Source organism: Dendropsophus ebraccatus, chromosome 7 (genome assembly GCF_027789765.1).
Source record: "Dendropsophus ebraccatus isolate aDenEbr1 chromosome 7, aDenEbr1.pat, whole genome shotgun sequence".
NCBI lineage: Eukaryota > Metazoa > Chordata > Amphibia > Anura > Hylidae > Dendropsophus > Dendropsophus ebraccatus.
The window spans coordinates 7,641,054-7,659,437 of record NC_091460.1 but is presented as its reverse complement, the minus strand read 5'-3'; the positions used below and the strand labels follow the sequence as shown (position 1 = coordinate 7,659,437).

Sequence of the window (18,384 nt, the reverse complement as noted above, 5' to 3'; positions counted from 1 at the left end):
GAGCGAGGCATAGGTTTGGGCTGTTGCAGGCGACCTCAAGGTCACTACTTCTGGCGTGGCCTGCTAGCGGTGTCGAGCGAGGTGCAGCTGGAGACCAGTAGGCAGGCTGGAAGACAGCAAGAACTGGGATAACAGTCACAGGCAGGGACCACAGGTAACGGGAACCAGGAACAGCAGGAACTAGCAATGGTTAGAACCACGGGCAGGAACCATAGACTTGAATCATGGGCAAGCTTGGACAACACTCTTATGGGAAGCATGCAAAGGTTTCAATACTAGGGTCAGGACAAAGCAGGAATTTATAGGGAGGTGTTTGGTGCATCAACCAATTAGAGAAGAACTGCCTCTTTAAATCGCAGGGAAATGCTACAGGCTCCCCAGGGGGCGGAAGTGCACGAGCCAACAGCAGGAACGCCAAGGACAGCAAGTAGACATGTTGGACTGTGGGGCTGAAGAGGTACCAGTGCTGGACCCCTACACATGGGGACCAGTGTCTGTCGGAGACTGGAAGCAGGGGGAGTGGTGGTGGCTCAGTGCTGGCCTTCTTCAGTCAGTGATGAGTGGTCTGTAAGAGTGTTCAACGGGCGACCCAGTAGCACTGCTGGAGGACACCAGGGCAGTGAGTGTGGTGATGTTCGAATAAAATGTTTTATTATGTTGCATATAAGGGCAGCATTATATGAAAAATATTTTGGAGAACAATGGCCAAGAATGTATTTAAGAAAATTATAAACTATGACTGTTTTGTTTTACAGTTATATTATAAGAATCATGACTGAGCAATGCTGATAACCTTCACAAATCCCCCTCCAGTCTCTAGAAAATGTTTGTTTGTTTTCCTTCTGCATTTTGCAGATCAGCTATGGAGCCACCGACCACTCACTATCTGATAGACGTCTCTATCCACATGTTTTCCGCACAGTCCAGAATCACCACGTCCACAATATGGTAATAACCAAACTGGTGAAGCACTTTGGCTGGACCTGGGTTGGGATTATATTATCTGATGATGATGCCGGAGAGAATGAGCTGCAGATACTGACAAAGTACATGAGAAAGGACGGGATCTGTGCCGCTTACATTATAAAACTTACAGAAAATAATAGGAAGAATAATGAGCGGATATCACACATGTTACAGAGTCCACAGGTCAGTGTCATTATAATATGCGGCACCTACACAGATAATGGAGCTATGTTACTAGTTAATTATCAACCTATATTTATAAACAAAACTCTCATCCTTCCACCATCTTGGGCCTTCAATAGCATTGTATCAGAAAGCCAATATCCAGGAACGAATGGAAGTCTAGCCGTGGACTTTTCATCAAAACCGTTTCTGGGAGAGAAAGATTTTTTGAAAAATTACAGGAAATTTCCCAATATATTAAATGCTGAGGCGTTCTTGATACAAATAGATTTGATAGCAGTAAATGAAGATAAAAATTCCTTTATTTCCTTCAATTTCACTGATGACTGGGATAATAAGACGTGTATTTACGCTATGCCGAGTCTGAGGAATTACCTCTCTTCCGGGGTCTCTACAAGATTGTATCACGCAGTAGAAATCCTGGGAAAATCTCTACATGAAATGTTCTTATATATAAAAGACAAATATCAAGAAAATTCTATCCCTGGACTTCTACAATATACCCGGAGGTTACAGCGCTACCTACAGAGGATGAAGTCTACACGGGATCCAATGGCATCTTCATATTATTTCAATGACCAAGGAGAAGCTGTACATCCATATAAGATAATAAACTGGGTATTTATAAATAAGACCACACATATGGACGTACGAAAGATGAAAATAGGAAATTATACCCCCTGGGATGTCAGTGGTCAAAAGCTTTACCTGGATCACCAGACTATAATCTGGAAACATTCAATACAGGTTAGGTGCTACAATAAGGTGTTACCTGTAGAATAGTCTCTGTATAATTCTTTCTTTTCTTTTGCTTTCTTCCCTTTCTTCCTTACTCCTTTCCACTACTCACAAGGTAGATGACTTAGCCCTGTGTAGGTGTAGGTGTAGCTTCAGTCTTACCCAAATTCTCACAGAGAGAGGACACACAAGACACCGGTTCCTGCTGTACCTAAGCCAGGGCCTGGCTACTGCCAGGACCCCTGATAGGAATGAAGCTCAGATGCAGCTAAAGACAAAGATTTCTTCTGAGCAAGCAGCTACTTCTATTATACAGTATTCTACGTTGTTCTACTATACTTTCAACTCTTTAAGCACAGCTACTACTACCTCTACTCTACTTCTTCAAGTATCTCCTCAGCACAGACAAGTTCAAGCACTACAGTCTGTGTAAAAATTTATCTATTTGCTGCTAAAGTGTTTTGTACTATCAAGAGACTGCAAAGTAAAGCTGTTATATTTTTTCATCACTGGGACTCAGTCATTCTTTCCTCCACACCAGCACCTATACACACTAGCCCCACACATTGGGATATTTTTCCCCTTTCTGTGGGTGGCGGTACTGATAGTCCGGGTGGGTTGATTGCCCCTCAGAATTACAATGGCAAGAGCCCAAGAAACCCATCACAATGCAGCAGGTCACTGACGATTTCTGGGGAATACAGTCAGCAGCTATACAAAGCAGGTACCAACATCACACCTGTGTGGTGGACTAGCACTGGCATCACAACATTATCATCACAGGCCGAGTACTACACCAAACATTCACCACAGACACTTTTTGCGGACATGTGAATGAGGCCTTACAGAAAAATTCTCATATGCATATGTATTCAATAGACGCGTATATAATCACATCCAATATATGTATGAGACTGCATGTTGTGCACATGTCACCATGTAGCCCCAGTGTTATATCATAAATGTTAAGGCATTTCTACATGTGGTAAAATTATTTTTTAAATTTAAATTAATTTTGATTTTTTTGTTAAATACAACTCTATTTACAGGGCATCCACCATGACAGCCACATAAGGGAGTGTCCCCTAAGACCTAAAAGGAACAGGAGAAGTTAAAGCCATTCCCTCTGCACCTTGTCAATAAAAATAATCACTGAATATTTGCAGAGTAATAATAATTTAAAAAAATATATATATAAACACATTCAACTAGTACTGACCAGGAAAAGGCCTGCGACACTTTTTGCGATTTTAAAAAAAAGTTGCACATGATAAATTGGGTGCAAATGCCTGATTATGTGAATTTTTGGGTGAATACTCAAAACTCTAAATATTCACCAGTCGAATACTGGTTCATAATTTGATTCATAAATATTATTTGCCCGAAAAATGGGCGAATAATCCAATTTTTCACCTAAAAATAGGCGTAATTCTTTTGATAAATTCCTTCAATACTTTTCCTTTTAATTTCATACAATCTGCGAAAGACTAATATATAACTAAACATTAATTAGTAATATTATCTTCATATTATTATAAATTATTAAGAATAATAAAAACATTACGACAAATTCCTCTATGAATTCTGGGAAGAAATTATATGTAAAATAGCTATCTCACACTGTGTTCTCGGTATTTTTTGAAAGGGTTAGTGGTACAGAACCAATGTGTTACAGGGCTCAGAGTGGTAGTAGCCCTCCTTAGGTCTGAACACACCTTCCCTTGTGTCCCCTGTGTGTGAGGGTGCAATTGAGAAAGTCAAAATGTTCAGGATACTTAAACAGTTAAAACTTGATTTGGGCAAACTCATAAAGGAACAGTACAGTAGATACACTGTTTATAATTTGTTTAAGTGCATTATCTACTGTCTCTGCCAGGTCTCTGGGTCACCTGATCGGTGCATGGCACGGCATGGGCTAATTGGTGTATGACACGTCATGTGCTGATCAATTGACCCATAAACATTCACCCATGTAAAGCCACTTTTATCAGTTAAAGTTTCATGACGTTATGAATTCCTTATATTACGAACAGCCAAGTTCTCCTTGTTCAAGTAATAAAAGTTTATGGGGGAATTTATCTTCTGTGCAATTGTTTTGAGCAGGAGGAGCTTAAATGGGCTGCGCAAAACTTTACAGTTGTTGCGTAAAAGTAATCAGACAAAAGTACCTTGATACATCTTGCACAATTTATGCCTAAAGCAGATCGGCTAAAAGGCTACTCTGCGATTTTGCACAAAATCTAAAAATTTGCACATGATAAATATAATTATAAAAGCAGTTAATAGTAAACCATGCCCTCTGCCAACTATTTAGTACATGATCATTAATGTACATTATTTAGCCGGCCATTAGGGCTTCTGATTTCAAGCTTCAACTGCCATTGTGATGTGTGAAATACTGCTTATACTCCATTCAAACAGAGTGATCTCATAGCACTCAGGAGAAGAAAACCCCCCTTTGGAGGAAACCTCTAGGTAACCATGGCTGAATGATTCACTTCTCTTGGGCTTAAAATGTGAATGTAAAAAAAATAAAAATGTCAAAACAGATAAGAAATAAATTGATATCTTCATTTTATATCTCATCTACCATGATCTACAATAATATAGGCATTAATACACATGCAAAAGATAAACAGTTGTAGAATAAAGATTATTTTTTTTTTTGGTAGAAGGGAAATGTTTTTCTCCAGATGTTTTTGTGAGACAGAGAGAAAGGGAGAGATAAGACATAAAGTAACATCTATTCCTGAACCCCTCCATTCTTACAGCAATACACTAGGCTCACATATACTCCTCCTAGAGATGCGCAAACTTTAAAAAAAAATTGTTTTGGCCAATTCGCTGAACTTTAAAGCAAATTTCCGGTTGGTTTGAACCAAACAGACTACACTAAAAGAGCAAACACTTGCAGGCATTCGCCCATTAATTTTTACCTGTCCGCGCTCCCTTGGTTTCCCCTACTGATCTTAGCCACCAACACTTCCTTATTGAGAGAGCAACAAACCACTTAACCAATGAAATGACTGTCCTGTTTCTGACAGGCAATGATTGGCTGAGCAGGCTGTCACTGTCATCTTGGGAATGACAGCCAAAGGGCTGCGATCAGTGAGGTACACCGAAGACCCGTAAGACACCGGGGGAGCGCTGACAGGTAAGCACATGCTCGAACGGCGCCGTCACGGGAAAGCCGTTGCCGCCATCCGTTTTTGGAACCACAGCCCGGTTCCCGTGTACGGCGTCGTTCTATCCACAGGTCCTGGGCAGGTGCAGAAGCACATGAGGCGGGTGAGCCTGCCCCTACTGGGAGGGAATTCCCTCCCCTCTTTGACATGGCTTCTTTAGAATAAATGGAGCCGTGTCATAGAGGAAACGGAATTCCCTCCCACTGGGAGCGGTGCCGGGCCGCCTCCTGTGCTTCCTGTGGACCGAAGCACCAGCTTCCCCGTGACGGCGCCGTTCGATCTGCGGGTCAAATTAAAAAGGATGTACCTGATGGTACATCCTCTTTAAATTGCGTGCCCACCATCTTGGAACAGGTGCATAACAAACTTTACAAACAGTTTATAACAAACCACATTAAACAGCTAAACGATTTCAATCATTCGCTCATCAATTCTTTGCAAAAATTTTATAACAAATCTTGGAAGTTTGGTTCATTCATTTGTAACTCTTCCTTCTTCAAGCAGAACCAGATGTGCTTAAATGTATGCCACTATACAATGAGGGTTGGCGTGGCTTTAGATCCCCCTTCTCCCAAAGTCATACCATCCTCTACTTATGGCTCCAGGGGAGTCTGTACATTCTGTCTTTGTCATTCTGTAAAGTTTCTCGTCTTTTTTTTCAGGTCCCAGTATCCCGCTGCTCAGACCCATGTCTACCTGGAAGCCGGAAAAAGCCAGGAGAAACAATCCATACCTGCTGCTATGACTGCGTGCTGTGTTCAGAAGGAGAGATATCCAGTATAACCGGTATGTAGTATACTGGTATAATGGGTAAATAGTAGTGTCTTACCGGGAGTGATAAAGCAAAGTGATCAAGGGTTGGATAAAGTCCCAATACATTACTATTGAGACATAAGAACAATGGGTGACTGCTAGAGATGAGAAAGGGACTAACCATAATCCCTAGCGGCCCTCCAATCAGCGTTAGGCCCCTCTGTGATGCAAGCACCTCCCCCTCCCTCTCTATATAAGGTTCGGTAACAGACGTGTGGAGGAGAGAGCAGGATGGCAGCAGGCAGTTACCGCAGAGCAGGAAGAGACTTACAGAGTGATATAGGGACAGAGAGTAGAAGATTGGATAGAAGGGCTGATTATGGTTGATGTCAGCACCTCCCCCTCCCGCTTTATATAAGGTGGTCTATTAATGTTTGTGTTCAGGACTTTCATTGAAGTAATCCAAAACTGCAGAAGACCTGCCTCTCCCATGACCGAGTTCTCTGGGGAACATTTTCAGGACCACTTGCTATGGCCTACCTTCTCCTTCTGGCCACACCACTGCCTCTTGTAGCCGATGCTGTAGATCACTCCCCCTCTAAATTGCTGGGTTCAGTCATCTGACCAGTCAGACCAGTCGTTTTCTCATCCACCTCATCTACACTTGGGGAATCGGTGGACACAATTTCCTCAGGTGCTTCCTGAACCGTTTGATACAGGTGTTGGTGTTGTTCCTCAGCAGCAGGCTCTTATTCAAGTTGCCCAGGCCGATGGCTTGTGCCCGCACTCTCATCACTATGCCCATGTCCTCGCCCCTTTACACTGTTTTTCCGCATATTTTTTCTTAGGAAACTAGCGTATACTTAGTGTATACTGTGTCACCACCACTAGACTTTAGCACCATGACTCTAATTACAACATACTGTAGCTGCTGCGTAATAGGACGTTCCTGCCCTTTCCCCGCATGTTTATTGGCTGATCAAAGCTACCAAACATGAGGGGAGGAAAATATCTATGTTATCAATGTATTTGTTGGAGTATTAAGTACTTTCGAGCACCTTGAGATAATACTTTCCCGATAGTATTGAGTACTTATGAGATAGGAGATAGCAGCTTATCCATAATTTTGATATGAATATGTTATGAAATCTTCCTACAGATTCTGAAACCTGCAATAAATGTCCAAGTGATGAATGGCCGAATGAGAAGAGAGACCAATGTCTGCCCAAAGTCCTGGATTTTCTCTCTTACCACAATGACACAGTGGCTTCTGTATTCTCCTGTTTCTCGCTCTTCGGGTGTCTTGTGACCGGCTCCATATTGGGAATATTTATCTCCTACCGGGACACTCCTATTGTTAGAGCTAATAACCGGAACCTGAGTTATCTTCTCCTGGCCTCCATCATTTTCAGCTTCCTCTCCATCTTCTTGTTTCTTGGGCGTCCCAATGATGTCACTTGTAGATTACGGGAAACCAGTTTTGGAGTCTTCTTCTCGGTTGCCGTCTCTTCACTTCTCGCCAAGACTGTGATGGTTTGTGTTGCTTTTAAGTCCACCAAGCCTGGAAGCCCCTGGAGGAAATGGCTGAGTGTGAAGCTGCCCTATACCGTAGTGTTGTTGTGTTCATCCATTCAGGTTGTAATCTGTGTTATCTGGTTGTCTATCTCACCTCCATTCCAGGACCTGGACACTCAGTCTTATCCTGGGAAGATCATCATTCAGTGTAATGCAGGGTCAGATATCTGGTTCTACTCCATGTTGGGGTATCTGGGGTTCCTGGCAGCGGTGAGCTTTGTTCTGGCTTTCGTGGTAAGGACATTACCGGACACTTTCAATGAGGCCAAGTACATCACCTTCAGCATGCTGCTGTTCTGCAGTGTCTGGATCGCCATGATCCCGACTTATCTGAGCACCACAGGGAAATCCATGGTGGCTGTGGAGGTCTTTGCAGTGATGGCGTCCAGTGCTGGACTGTTAGGATGTGTGTTTCTCCCCAAATGTTTTATCATTTTATTTAGATCTGAAATGAATAGAAAAACCAACCTGCTGGGGAAAAGGGGAGAAAAAATTGGGAATTATTAACCTTCTCGTTAGTGATTATGTCTTAACACATAACTCATAAATTACCACGACCACTGCCAATAATTTTGACTTTTTTTTTTTGCTTCGTAGCAAATACTCAAATCACACGCACACATTTAGTAACTGAACCTTCTGGATTTATATAAAATCGATCATGTTAATAAACGTAAATTATTTTAAAATCTCCAGTATCAAAATTATTATCAAAAGATCATTCACATATGTAGCCATTTTGTGCTCTCCAAAACTTATAATTAATATCTCCCCTTCCTCCTGCCAAGTGGCATGTTGAAAGTGGCAGAGAGTGCGCCATTGATAGAAATTGGGGTCAATGAGAAGACGTGGAGAAAGAAAATGGTGTCAACGAGGACGGGAACCTGATTCTTCCTAGAAGGAATGTTCTACAAGGGGCAAATCAACTCAAAGGTCTTCTTTTCACCAGTGCTTAGAGAGATCAGTAAGACGTTATTTCTCGAAAAGTGATGATAGATGTGAAGTCCTCACCTCTTCCATACGTTACAAAGTGAGCTCGATCAGGAGACCTAGTAATTGGTCATATGTGCTTTAATATCTCAGTCAGTATTGTGGCTAATCAATGTAAGTCAAATTAAAGTAATGTTATGGGCACATTATCCTCTTTGGAAATCAAAGTAAAGTTTGTGTGGGATATATCCGAAATAAGAGAATAAATTTGTAAGATGCAAATTACAAATAGATAAAGGCAAAAGAAGAATATATTTTAATGGTGGAGTGCTAGAATAAGGAATAAGAGAACTTTAGATGGCTTCTAGTGGAGTGAAGTAAATCCAGCAAAGTTGGAATCACAACATAGTTTGCAAAAATTTGCTTAAATAACAAAGCTAATTTTTTGCATTTATTTCAAGGGGAGGCAGTTGGTAAAGTTTAAGGTTTGCCGGCAGTGTTATCTTCGGCTGGTGTCCCTGAGTTCAGTGATCTGTTTCTCTTATGGCTCTACTAGGCATCGCTCCCACCTAACCAGAATCCTACTCCACACTGATGAGGGCCAACACCCCGAAATGACTGTCTATGGAAGAATACCTGGCCTTGATTCTTCCCTTTTCATTACATTGACTTTTAGGGCCACTTAATATGGTGGTTTTGGTGGTTTCCCTACAGGAGCCACCCCTTGGCTGGGTCCTTCCCAGAGGGATATTTGGCTAGTCCTGTGTTTTGAGACTCCTAAATGAGGTTCCACAGGCTCTTCTTTTGCATATTCATGTTTGGTAGTTAGCAATGCACCTAGGAGTTCACTGCACTTGTCAGGGTCGGTATTGATTATTGATTATAGATGAATGATTATGATTATAGAGAAACATTTCAATTTGTTCTGAGTCTTAATAGTTAATTCAGATATATTTCAGCTCCAGACAGCCAGCTTATGCTAAAACTGCAAGACCGGACCTCCAGAACTTCCTCTTTCTGGATGACTAAAGGAGAATCTTGACAGCTTGCCAATTGCTAGGCAGACAAGCCTGAACTTGCTATATACCATATAAATGCAATAATATAACCATTCGTTGCGCACTTTTATATACTATTTATATCTAAAAATCAAGTTATCCAATCATGCTATACCAAATATGTACATGTGACTATGTTACCACTCCTGTATTCCGTGATTATAAAATGAGAAACATTTCTGATAAAAAGAGGAAGTTGTGTGCACACATCTGTGTCCTGTCTCCATGTGTCCTGTATTGTAGCTTCTAATACGGGCTATGTGGGCACGGGCTAGTTAATTAGAACAGAGACAGTTAATTGATGCGAGGTGACTAAAAGTAGACTCATCACCTTGACACACTGAGCGCTTTAACGAGCAGCCGGCAAAGTTATCTTTGGCTGGCCTCCCTGAGATCAGTGATCTGTTTCTCTTATGCAAAACTATGTTGCACTTGATACGTTTCATATGATTGGTTGCTTGATGTTTTTATCTTACTTAAAATTTCATTAAGAATTTTTTCATATAATTTTCCAAACAAGACAAGGAACAAGCGGCCAATACACTTACAGGAACTAGAACAAATAAAAACAACGCAGGGCCTGCATAATAAGTGCATGTGAACAATTGCACTTGAACAAATGCAATAAATAGATAATGCTTGATGTTTTTAACCCACTAGTGTTTATTTCCCTGTCATACCTGATTAATCGTGAAACTAGTGATGAGCGAGCATGCTCGTCCGAGCTTGGTACTCGTTTGAGTATTAGGGTACTCAATGATACTCGGACAAGCATCTTGCAATACTTGAGAAAATGGCATTATCCGTTTCCTCTAAGTTTGGGCGCAATTTCTCAGCCAATCAACATGCAGGAGACTCTTTGGTACATTCTGCGATCACATGGGACCCATACATGTCGATAGCAGCGATTGGTTGGCCAGATCAGATGACTCTGGCATGTAAAAATTTGTGCTGGCGGCATTCGGCTCACATGCATTCTGGAAGAGAATAGGGACAGAGCTGCTTCTTGTCAGGGATAGCACTAAGGAGGGAATTAGCGTTCTACTAGGTAGGGATATTATAGAAAGAACCCAACAGCCCTTGTAAGGGCTTAAAATCTTTATTTTATTTTTTATTACTCCAGACTGCTGGCTGGGAATTGCAGTGCAGCTAACACGATTTTAGCAGCACACTGTGGTGATTGGCTGCTGGCAGAAAGGAGACAGCTGGTGTTGCATACAGACCCCCAAAAAGTCCACAGTACTATTATATTTTTTTGTGGCTGGTGCTGCTGCTGTTGTACATTGTATTACTGTGATTTGTAGTACAGCTGCATAGAACCTCACTGCTCATTGTCCTGTGTAACAGGTGGCATACACCATATACCACCATTTACACACAGTCTTTACGACAACCTCCAAAAACTAGTGTGCATATTTCCTTATTTCTTCATTTCTTAGTGCAGTCATATCTAAGCTCACTGCTAATTGCCTTATGTAAGAGGGTGGCATACACTATATAGCTGCAGTTACCCACAGATTTTATACGACGACCTCCAAAAACAAGCGTGACCAGTATATTTTCTTATTTCTTCATTTCTTAGTGCAGCAATATCCAAGCTCACTGCTAATTGCCCTGTGTAAGAGGGTGGCATACACTATATAGCAGCACTTACCCACAGATTGTAAACGACAACCTCCAAAAACTAGGGTGACCAGTATATTTTCTTATTTCTACATTTCTTAGTGCAGCAAAATCCAAGCTCACTGCTAATTGCCCTGTGAAAGAGGGTGGCATACGCTATATAGCTGCACTTAGCCACAGATTGAATATGATATCCTCCAAAAACTAGTGTGACCACTATATTTTCTTATTTCTTATTTCTTAGTGCAGCCACATCTAAGCTCACTGCTAATTTCCCTGTGTAAGAGGGTGGCATACACTATGCAGCTGCTTTTACCCACAGATTTCATACGACAACCTCCAAAAACTAGTGTGACCAGTATATTTTCTTATGTCTTCATTTCTTAGTGCAGCCTCATCCAAGCTCATTGCTAATTGCCCTGCCTAAGAGGGTGGCATACAGTATTTTGCAGCATTTATCCACAGATTGTATACGACAACCTCCAAAAACTAGTGTGACCAGTATATTTTCTTATTTCTCCATTTCTTAGTGCAGCCATATCCAACTCTTTTCTGGCCTCTTCCCTGAGTCTGAGCATCCGGAGCAGTCGATCTGTTCCGATGCCCAAACATAGCAGCTCACGCAATCAGTGGGTGATGAGCAAATACACTGCCACTCACCCACATGCACAAGCCCTAAATGTGCATATAGGCAAACTGCTGAGCCTGAAGATGCTGCCCTATCGGCTGGTAGAGACAAAGGCTTTTAGGAACCTCATGGCAGTGGCTGCTCCTCAGTACTTCACTGTGTCAGGCCTAATTTTTGGGAAGTTCCATGCCTGCCTCATCTAAAGGCCAATTTATGTTCTTTTTCGTAATCTTCCATTTCAATTTTCAAATCAACTTCAATTCAAGTGCTATTTTGCAGGGCTGTCAGGTCATCTATTGTATCTCCAAGATACACACCACAGTTAAAAGGAACAGACAATGAACATGGTGGGTCCTAATTTAGGATCCATTTCTAACCATTCAATCTGTGGATGTCAACTTTGGGGTGTCCTCTGCAGTCCTTAAATTTTGTAGCTGTTTCAAAGGCAGTAGTCAGCAACTGGTCAGTCTAGTAATTAAAAAAAACACGTTATTAAGGGGGGGAGGAGGGGAGCAGTCAGCTTGTCAGGCACTGGCAAAGTTCAAAGTAACAGACACTGAAAAAGTGTTGTGTTGTGTTTTTCATTTAGAACCATACAATCTGTGAATGTCAACTTGCGGGTGTCCTCCACTTAATCTTCAATTTCAATTTTCAATTCAAATCAACTTCAATTTGACTAGTAGTCGAATTCAAATTCAACTATTTTGCAGGGCTATCTGGTCATCTATTGTATCTCCAAAATACAATTTAAATTTAAATTTTAAATTTGGTAGCCAGAACAGAAGCGCTGGGGAGAAGTGGTGAGTGACATGATACTGGGAAAATTACCCCAACTGCTAAAGTAATCGGGGGGGTCAGTCTGTTATAGAGGCATCCATGACTTCTGCCCCTGCAGTTTCCTGTCCAATTCCGTAGTGTCAGGCTGAGTTTTTGGGTGGTTCATATGCTACCTCTGTTTTAATAGTTCTCTGTGTTCTTACTGCCATGCTGTGTCGGGCTGAATTTTAGGGATGGTTCACATGCCTACGCTGTGGAATTCCACCTTCGAAATGGCAGCCAGGGTTTACTAGCAATTGCAGAATGCCAGATGTCAACTTCGGCAACAAGCGGTAGTCAGGTCCTTCAGTTTCCACAAATCTACAATGAGGAGTGGACATGGATGTCTGCTATCTGTCAGGTACTGGGCCCTTTTGAGGAGTCAACACAGATGGTCAGTGGCAATGCAGCCATCATCAGCCTCACCATCCAGCTGCTGTGTCTGCTTCAAACCTCCCTGCTCAGCCTTAAGTCTTAGAGCTCAACATGAAGATTCTTCGTATATCCTCTCCTCCTCTTCTTCCTCCTCCTCCTGCAATTCTCAGCCAACAGCCATTTCTTGTTCCGCCATGCTGTGTCTGGCATAATTTTTGGGAGGCTCACCTGCTACTGCTTCTACCTGGGTCACTTTATCATCACCATAATGCTGTGTCTGGCATAATTTTTGGGAGGCTCACCTGCTACCGCTTCTACCTTGGTCACTCTGTCCTCACTACCATGCTGTGTCTGGCATAATTTTAGGGAGGCTCACTTGCTACCTCACTTTTAATGGTTCTTTGTGTCCTCACTGCCATGCTGTGTCTGGCATAATTTTTGGAAAACTCACTTGCTTCCTCACTTTTAATGATTCTCTGTGTCCTCACTGCCATGCTGTGCCTGGCATAATTTTTGGAAGGCTCACTTGCTACCTCAATTTTAATGGTTCTCTGTGTCCTCACTTTCATGCTCTGTCAGGCCTAATTTTTGTGAGGTTGAACGACTGTCTTATCTAACTTGTTCACTGAGATCTCAAAGCCATGCTGTGTCAGGCATAATTTTTGGGAGGTTCCACGCCTGCCTCATCTAAAAGGCCGGTAAATGCCACTTTATGGTCTTTTTTTTAAATGTTCAATTTCAATTTTCAAAGCACACCGCGGATATTCACTTCCTAGCTTCTTCTCTCAACTTATGGGGCCTCAGGGTACACCACTATAGAAACCTCAGCAGTGTGTACAGGTGATCATGTGGAAACTTCATGTAGATGTTATCCTTGGTGGGATTTGAACCCAGGACCCCAGTGCTGAAAGGTTACAGTGCTAACCACTGAGCCACTCAAATTCAAACTCAAATTCAAACTCATAATCAAACTTAAATTCAAAATCAAACTCAAAATCAAATCAGCGGTGGGGAGAAGTGGTGAGTCAAATGATACAGAAAAAGTTACTCCAACTGCTAAAGTAATCAGGGGGTGTCATGCCCCAGCCAAGGTCAGTCTAGTAACTTAAAAAGACAAGTTATTAAGGGGGGAGGAGAGGAGCAGTCAGCTTGTCAGGCACTGGCAGGGGAACACTCTCCAAGGCCTTTGACCTTCAGGCCTTTGACCGTGGTCGCATGTGCCTTGCCCATCTTGGTCTGGGTCAGCACTATTGTCTTGAGAATGACCACCAGGCTGTTGCCAAGAATTTGGCATAATGGTACGATAAGGCAGCCTCAGAGGCATCCATGCATGCTGCCCCTGCTGTTTCCTGTCCATTGCCGTGGTATTCCGTGGTGTCAGGCTAAGTTTTTGAGAGGTTCATATGCTACCTGTGTTTTAATGGTTCCCTGTGTTCTCACTGCCATGCTGTGTCAGGCAAAATTTTAGGGTCGCTCATATGCTACCTCTGTTTTAATGGTTCCCTGTGTCCTCACTGCCATGCTGTGTCAAGCTAAATTTTTTGGTGGTTTATATGCTACCTCTGTTTTCATGGTTCCCTGTGTTCTCACTGCCATGCTGTGTCTGGCTAAATTTTGGGGTGGTTCATATGCTAACTCTTTTTTAATCCTTTACTGTGTGATCACTGCCATGCTGTTGCGCAGAAGTTGGCGTAATGGTGCGATTAGGCAGCCTCAGAGGCATCCATGCTTGCTGCCCCTGCTGATTTCTGTCCATTTTCGTTGTGTTTTCATCATTTTCTGAGGTTGACAGGTTTTCACACAACCTTCCGTGTGCCGAGCTTGGGTCCCCTGAAAAAATGCTCGAGTTTCCCAATGACTTTAATGGGGTTTGTTACTCAAAACAAGCACCCGGGTATCGGGAAATATTCGTCTTGAGTAACGAGCACATGAGCATTTTAGTACTTGCTCATCACTACGCAAAATGAATAGGTGCACAGGCATCCTGAGTGAAGTTTTTTTAAAATCTTTTTTTTTTTTAAAGGAATAAAGCACATATATTTTTAAGAATTCGTTGGAATGCTGAATACCTGCAATGTTTGAACTTCCTGCAGTTGCATTACTTGTAGATAGAAAGAAACCCATACTCACAGCTTTGAATTACCTACTATTACTGAAAGAGATCACAGAGCTCGAGGTCTAGGAATATAGCCCCCGCGAGAATCTGGCCTCTGGGAGGATACATCCGGGTAGAGCTAATCCATCAAGATTACCCAAGGAGATTAGGCAGTAGTTTAGCAGGGCATTTCGGCAGAATAAGCAACTTTTCCAACCACTGGGAACAGTCCTTGGTCAGCATAGAGTATTTATGAAGAAAACATAGAATAAAACACACTCCCTGTATGAGGGGTGGGAGTCTCTCTCTCTAGCGCTCAGGATCTGTACAGGAACCCTACTTGCACTCCATCAGCTACTTATATGCTATGGCTGGGCTAATTTCCTGTTGGTGGAGAAAAGCCTTAGATAACTTGGTACCTAAGAGGTTAGAACCTTCTCTGGTAGGCTTAATGAAAGGGTAGAGGCTGACAACCAGTCTCTGACACTTACAGTGTAACAATAGGCAAATAACAAATTAACTCCTGAAACCTTCAATGGGTTGGCAGTTAATATGAGAAAAATAGTGGCATCTTGTGGGCAAAAAGTAGTACTACAGTTCTCATACACATAAATGTCCTCTTATTTAGGGGATGAAGCCAACCCCCACCCCAAGGGTTAGAACTTTTTTCTTGCACCATTTGGGTCCCTGAGCTTAAGCCTGACCAACAGCAACATCTACAAAAAGTTTACTTCTGCTTCACTGGGTCCCCCAGTCTCCTCCAATACTCCACAAACATTCTGATAGAGTACTTAGCTCCCTATGGAACTGGTCCAGTATGTATGTATTGGAGGGTATATAACATTGTAAGTCTTATTGGAGACAGGGGTTCATGAAATGAATGAGAATGTGATATGAAAATACATCTGTATAAAACAAGGACAACTGAATCTTATTTTGGTTTCTTCATCTTGTACTGTTAAAACAGTTCAGGCCACAATCATCAGGGATCAGATCCAGAATAATGTGTGATGAGACCAGACAGTGTAAAATATATCCCATTATACTGTATAAGAAGAGGAGAGATGAGAGCAGCCACCATAATGTCACTGATCCTATAAGCTGCCGCATGCTCTGTGTCTCTGCTGTCCCTGCTGCTTCCATCATTATATATTACTTAGACCAGTATACGCTTATTCTCTATCATCCTATTCTTATGAGATGATCATCTTCCTTATTATACTGATGCTTACATGGATTCCTTCCACACAATTACTCTGTGATCTCAAGATTAGAGAACTTTGTAATGATATGGAGGAAAGCTACCAGGATGGAGACCTCATCATCGGGGGGCTGCTCACTATCCATCAAAAAACTGAATATATTCGACTACCAGGAGAACCTCACCCATGGATAATATGTGCAGAGTAAGTGATAATGTCCTGTGTGTTGTGTCTATTAGAGAAGGGGAGAGAATAGTGTGACGGCTGCAGACACAGCTTCCCCATCTATAGACACAGTACAGGCTTCTATCTGTAATATTCCTGTTATAGATGATGGGGGTTATGGCTCCAGAGATGACAGGGATCTGCAGATTCCTGGACAGTCCACACAATATAGAACTCCTTCCCAGATTGTATAAAATAAATAATGTGTCTGGGATTTGTGCAGGTTATTGGGATAGTAATTCTCCTCCTATCACAGGTCATAGGAAACGCTGCTAATGTCTCCATATCACTATTCTCAGCTATAGACAATAGAGATGAGCGAGGGCTAAAATGCTAAGACATTAAACTTCATAGGTTTCTCCCATCTACTGACCTCCTTAAACCTCTGTGTACAGCACCACCATAACTCCTGGGCAGCATTTCCACTATCTTGAGGTTATGCTTGATGCAGATTGGTTCTCTTTAAGCAATGTTTCAGTAGACAGTGGGCACTGGCCCATAGGACATACAACAAAATCAGGCTGTATCTGCAATTTGTACAAATTTGCAAATGGTCGCCAAGAGCCTTATTATTTTTGTGGGAATTTTTTTAGCAGTTGGTGATTGGGGTGGGGGTGCAGCTTTTAGCTATTTTCATGTTTGTAGTGGGTCTCTAGCTTGCCATTGCGGTGAGCTGTTTTTTCTGTGTTTTTATGTGTCTAGATTTTTTCCCCCCTCTACATTGATTTTGTGAATCCATAGAAACACTAATTCCTACCTTTACTAAAAACTAAGAGTATCAGTCCAAAAAGTAATAAACTACTATCCCAACAAGGATTTGTTGATCCCCAGTAACATCTGTATAAATTGTATATAAATCTATTTAGTAATATACCACAGAGCCATAATAATAGATATAATAATATTATGCAAAGAATTGCTCAACCCATCAGGACCATGGACAGTCCCGGCTGTCAATCATAGCTGTCGAAACCAAAGCCGCTGTTTATAGTCCCGATGGTGAACATGTAAGCCAGAGGCCTCACTAACACTGGCGATGTCATGGCTATGGAAACCGATCAGGATCAGCTAGATGCATAACACACTAACGGGCATAAGACACTGTTTTAGATTTGGCACTGCAGTGCATTATGTGTGTGTGAACAGACTACCACACGGTCAAAAACCTTAATAGGATAGTAAAATAAAATATACCTCTATAGAGATGCCAAGATTGTTGGAAAAATCTGAAGCCTAAGATCTTTGTCCAATACTAGAGATGAGCAAACCTTGGAAAAGTTTGGTTCCGCAGTTTAAATTTTGAACTGAGCTCAAAACAATCCCCACTATATTAGCTAGATGATTGCAGGTGTTTAGCTGTTTAACTGTGGTCCCAAAAGATCCCTCATCCTACATACTTGTCCGCACTCCTCCAGTGTCCTCCTTCTCCAGTACCATCTTCTCTGGTGACAGCCAATCACTGGCGGCAGTGCTGTCCCATCCCAATCAGCCAGTGATTGGCTGAGAGTACCATGACTCTATTGGCGGCTGAAGACACCAGAGACCAACAAGAGGACACCAGGGGAGCACGAACAGGTGAAAACATTTTTTGTTTGTTTTTTAGATGTGCGGCCGTCACCCTCCAGAACTTGAGTGGTGATGGACAGTTGCGCCCTAACCCAATATAAATGCCATGCTTTAGCTGGCATTTATATTGGCTTACTTGGAATTCTGACCTCTTTGCCTGTCTTTCTAATCTCCGTTTTTGACCACTGTTTTTGTACTGTTCTGCCATCTCCGCTTCGTACTGTATCTGCTTGATCATTCTTTATTGTGTTTGTCCAACTTGTCTTATTCTGTGTTTCACTTTACCCAGCGTAGGAACCAATGCCAAGTTGGCGGTTGCAGCCTTGAGCAAGACTGGCAAGTAGGCAAGGACAGCATTGGGGGGCCTAGAGCTAGGGCTCACACTGTCTGTCTGTCCTTGTCTACCATCCAGGTCCAGGGATCCCTTAAATGACTCATGGCTGAAAGTCAACATGGCCGTCTGAAC

General features: G+C 42.2%; 1 protein-coding gene across 1 annotated transcript; it reads left to right on the top strand.

Moving 5' to 3' along the window:
- Nucleotides 1-433: 433 nt before the first annotated feature.
- On the top strand, nucleotides 434-11,842 carry LOC138796414 (vomeronasal type-2 receptor 26-like). Its single transcript, XM_069976011.1, has 5 exons — nucleotides 434-457; nucleotides 856-1,767; nucleotides 5,735-5,858; nucleotides 6,985-7,798; nucleotides 11,542-11,842. Exons 1-5 carry the CDS (start codon nucleotides 434-436, stop codon nucleotides 11,840-11,842), a joined length of 2,175 nt encoding a protein of 724 aa, XP_069832112.1.
- Nucleotides 11,843-18,384: the final 6,542 nt, after the last annotated feature.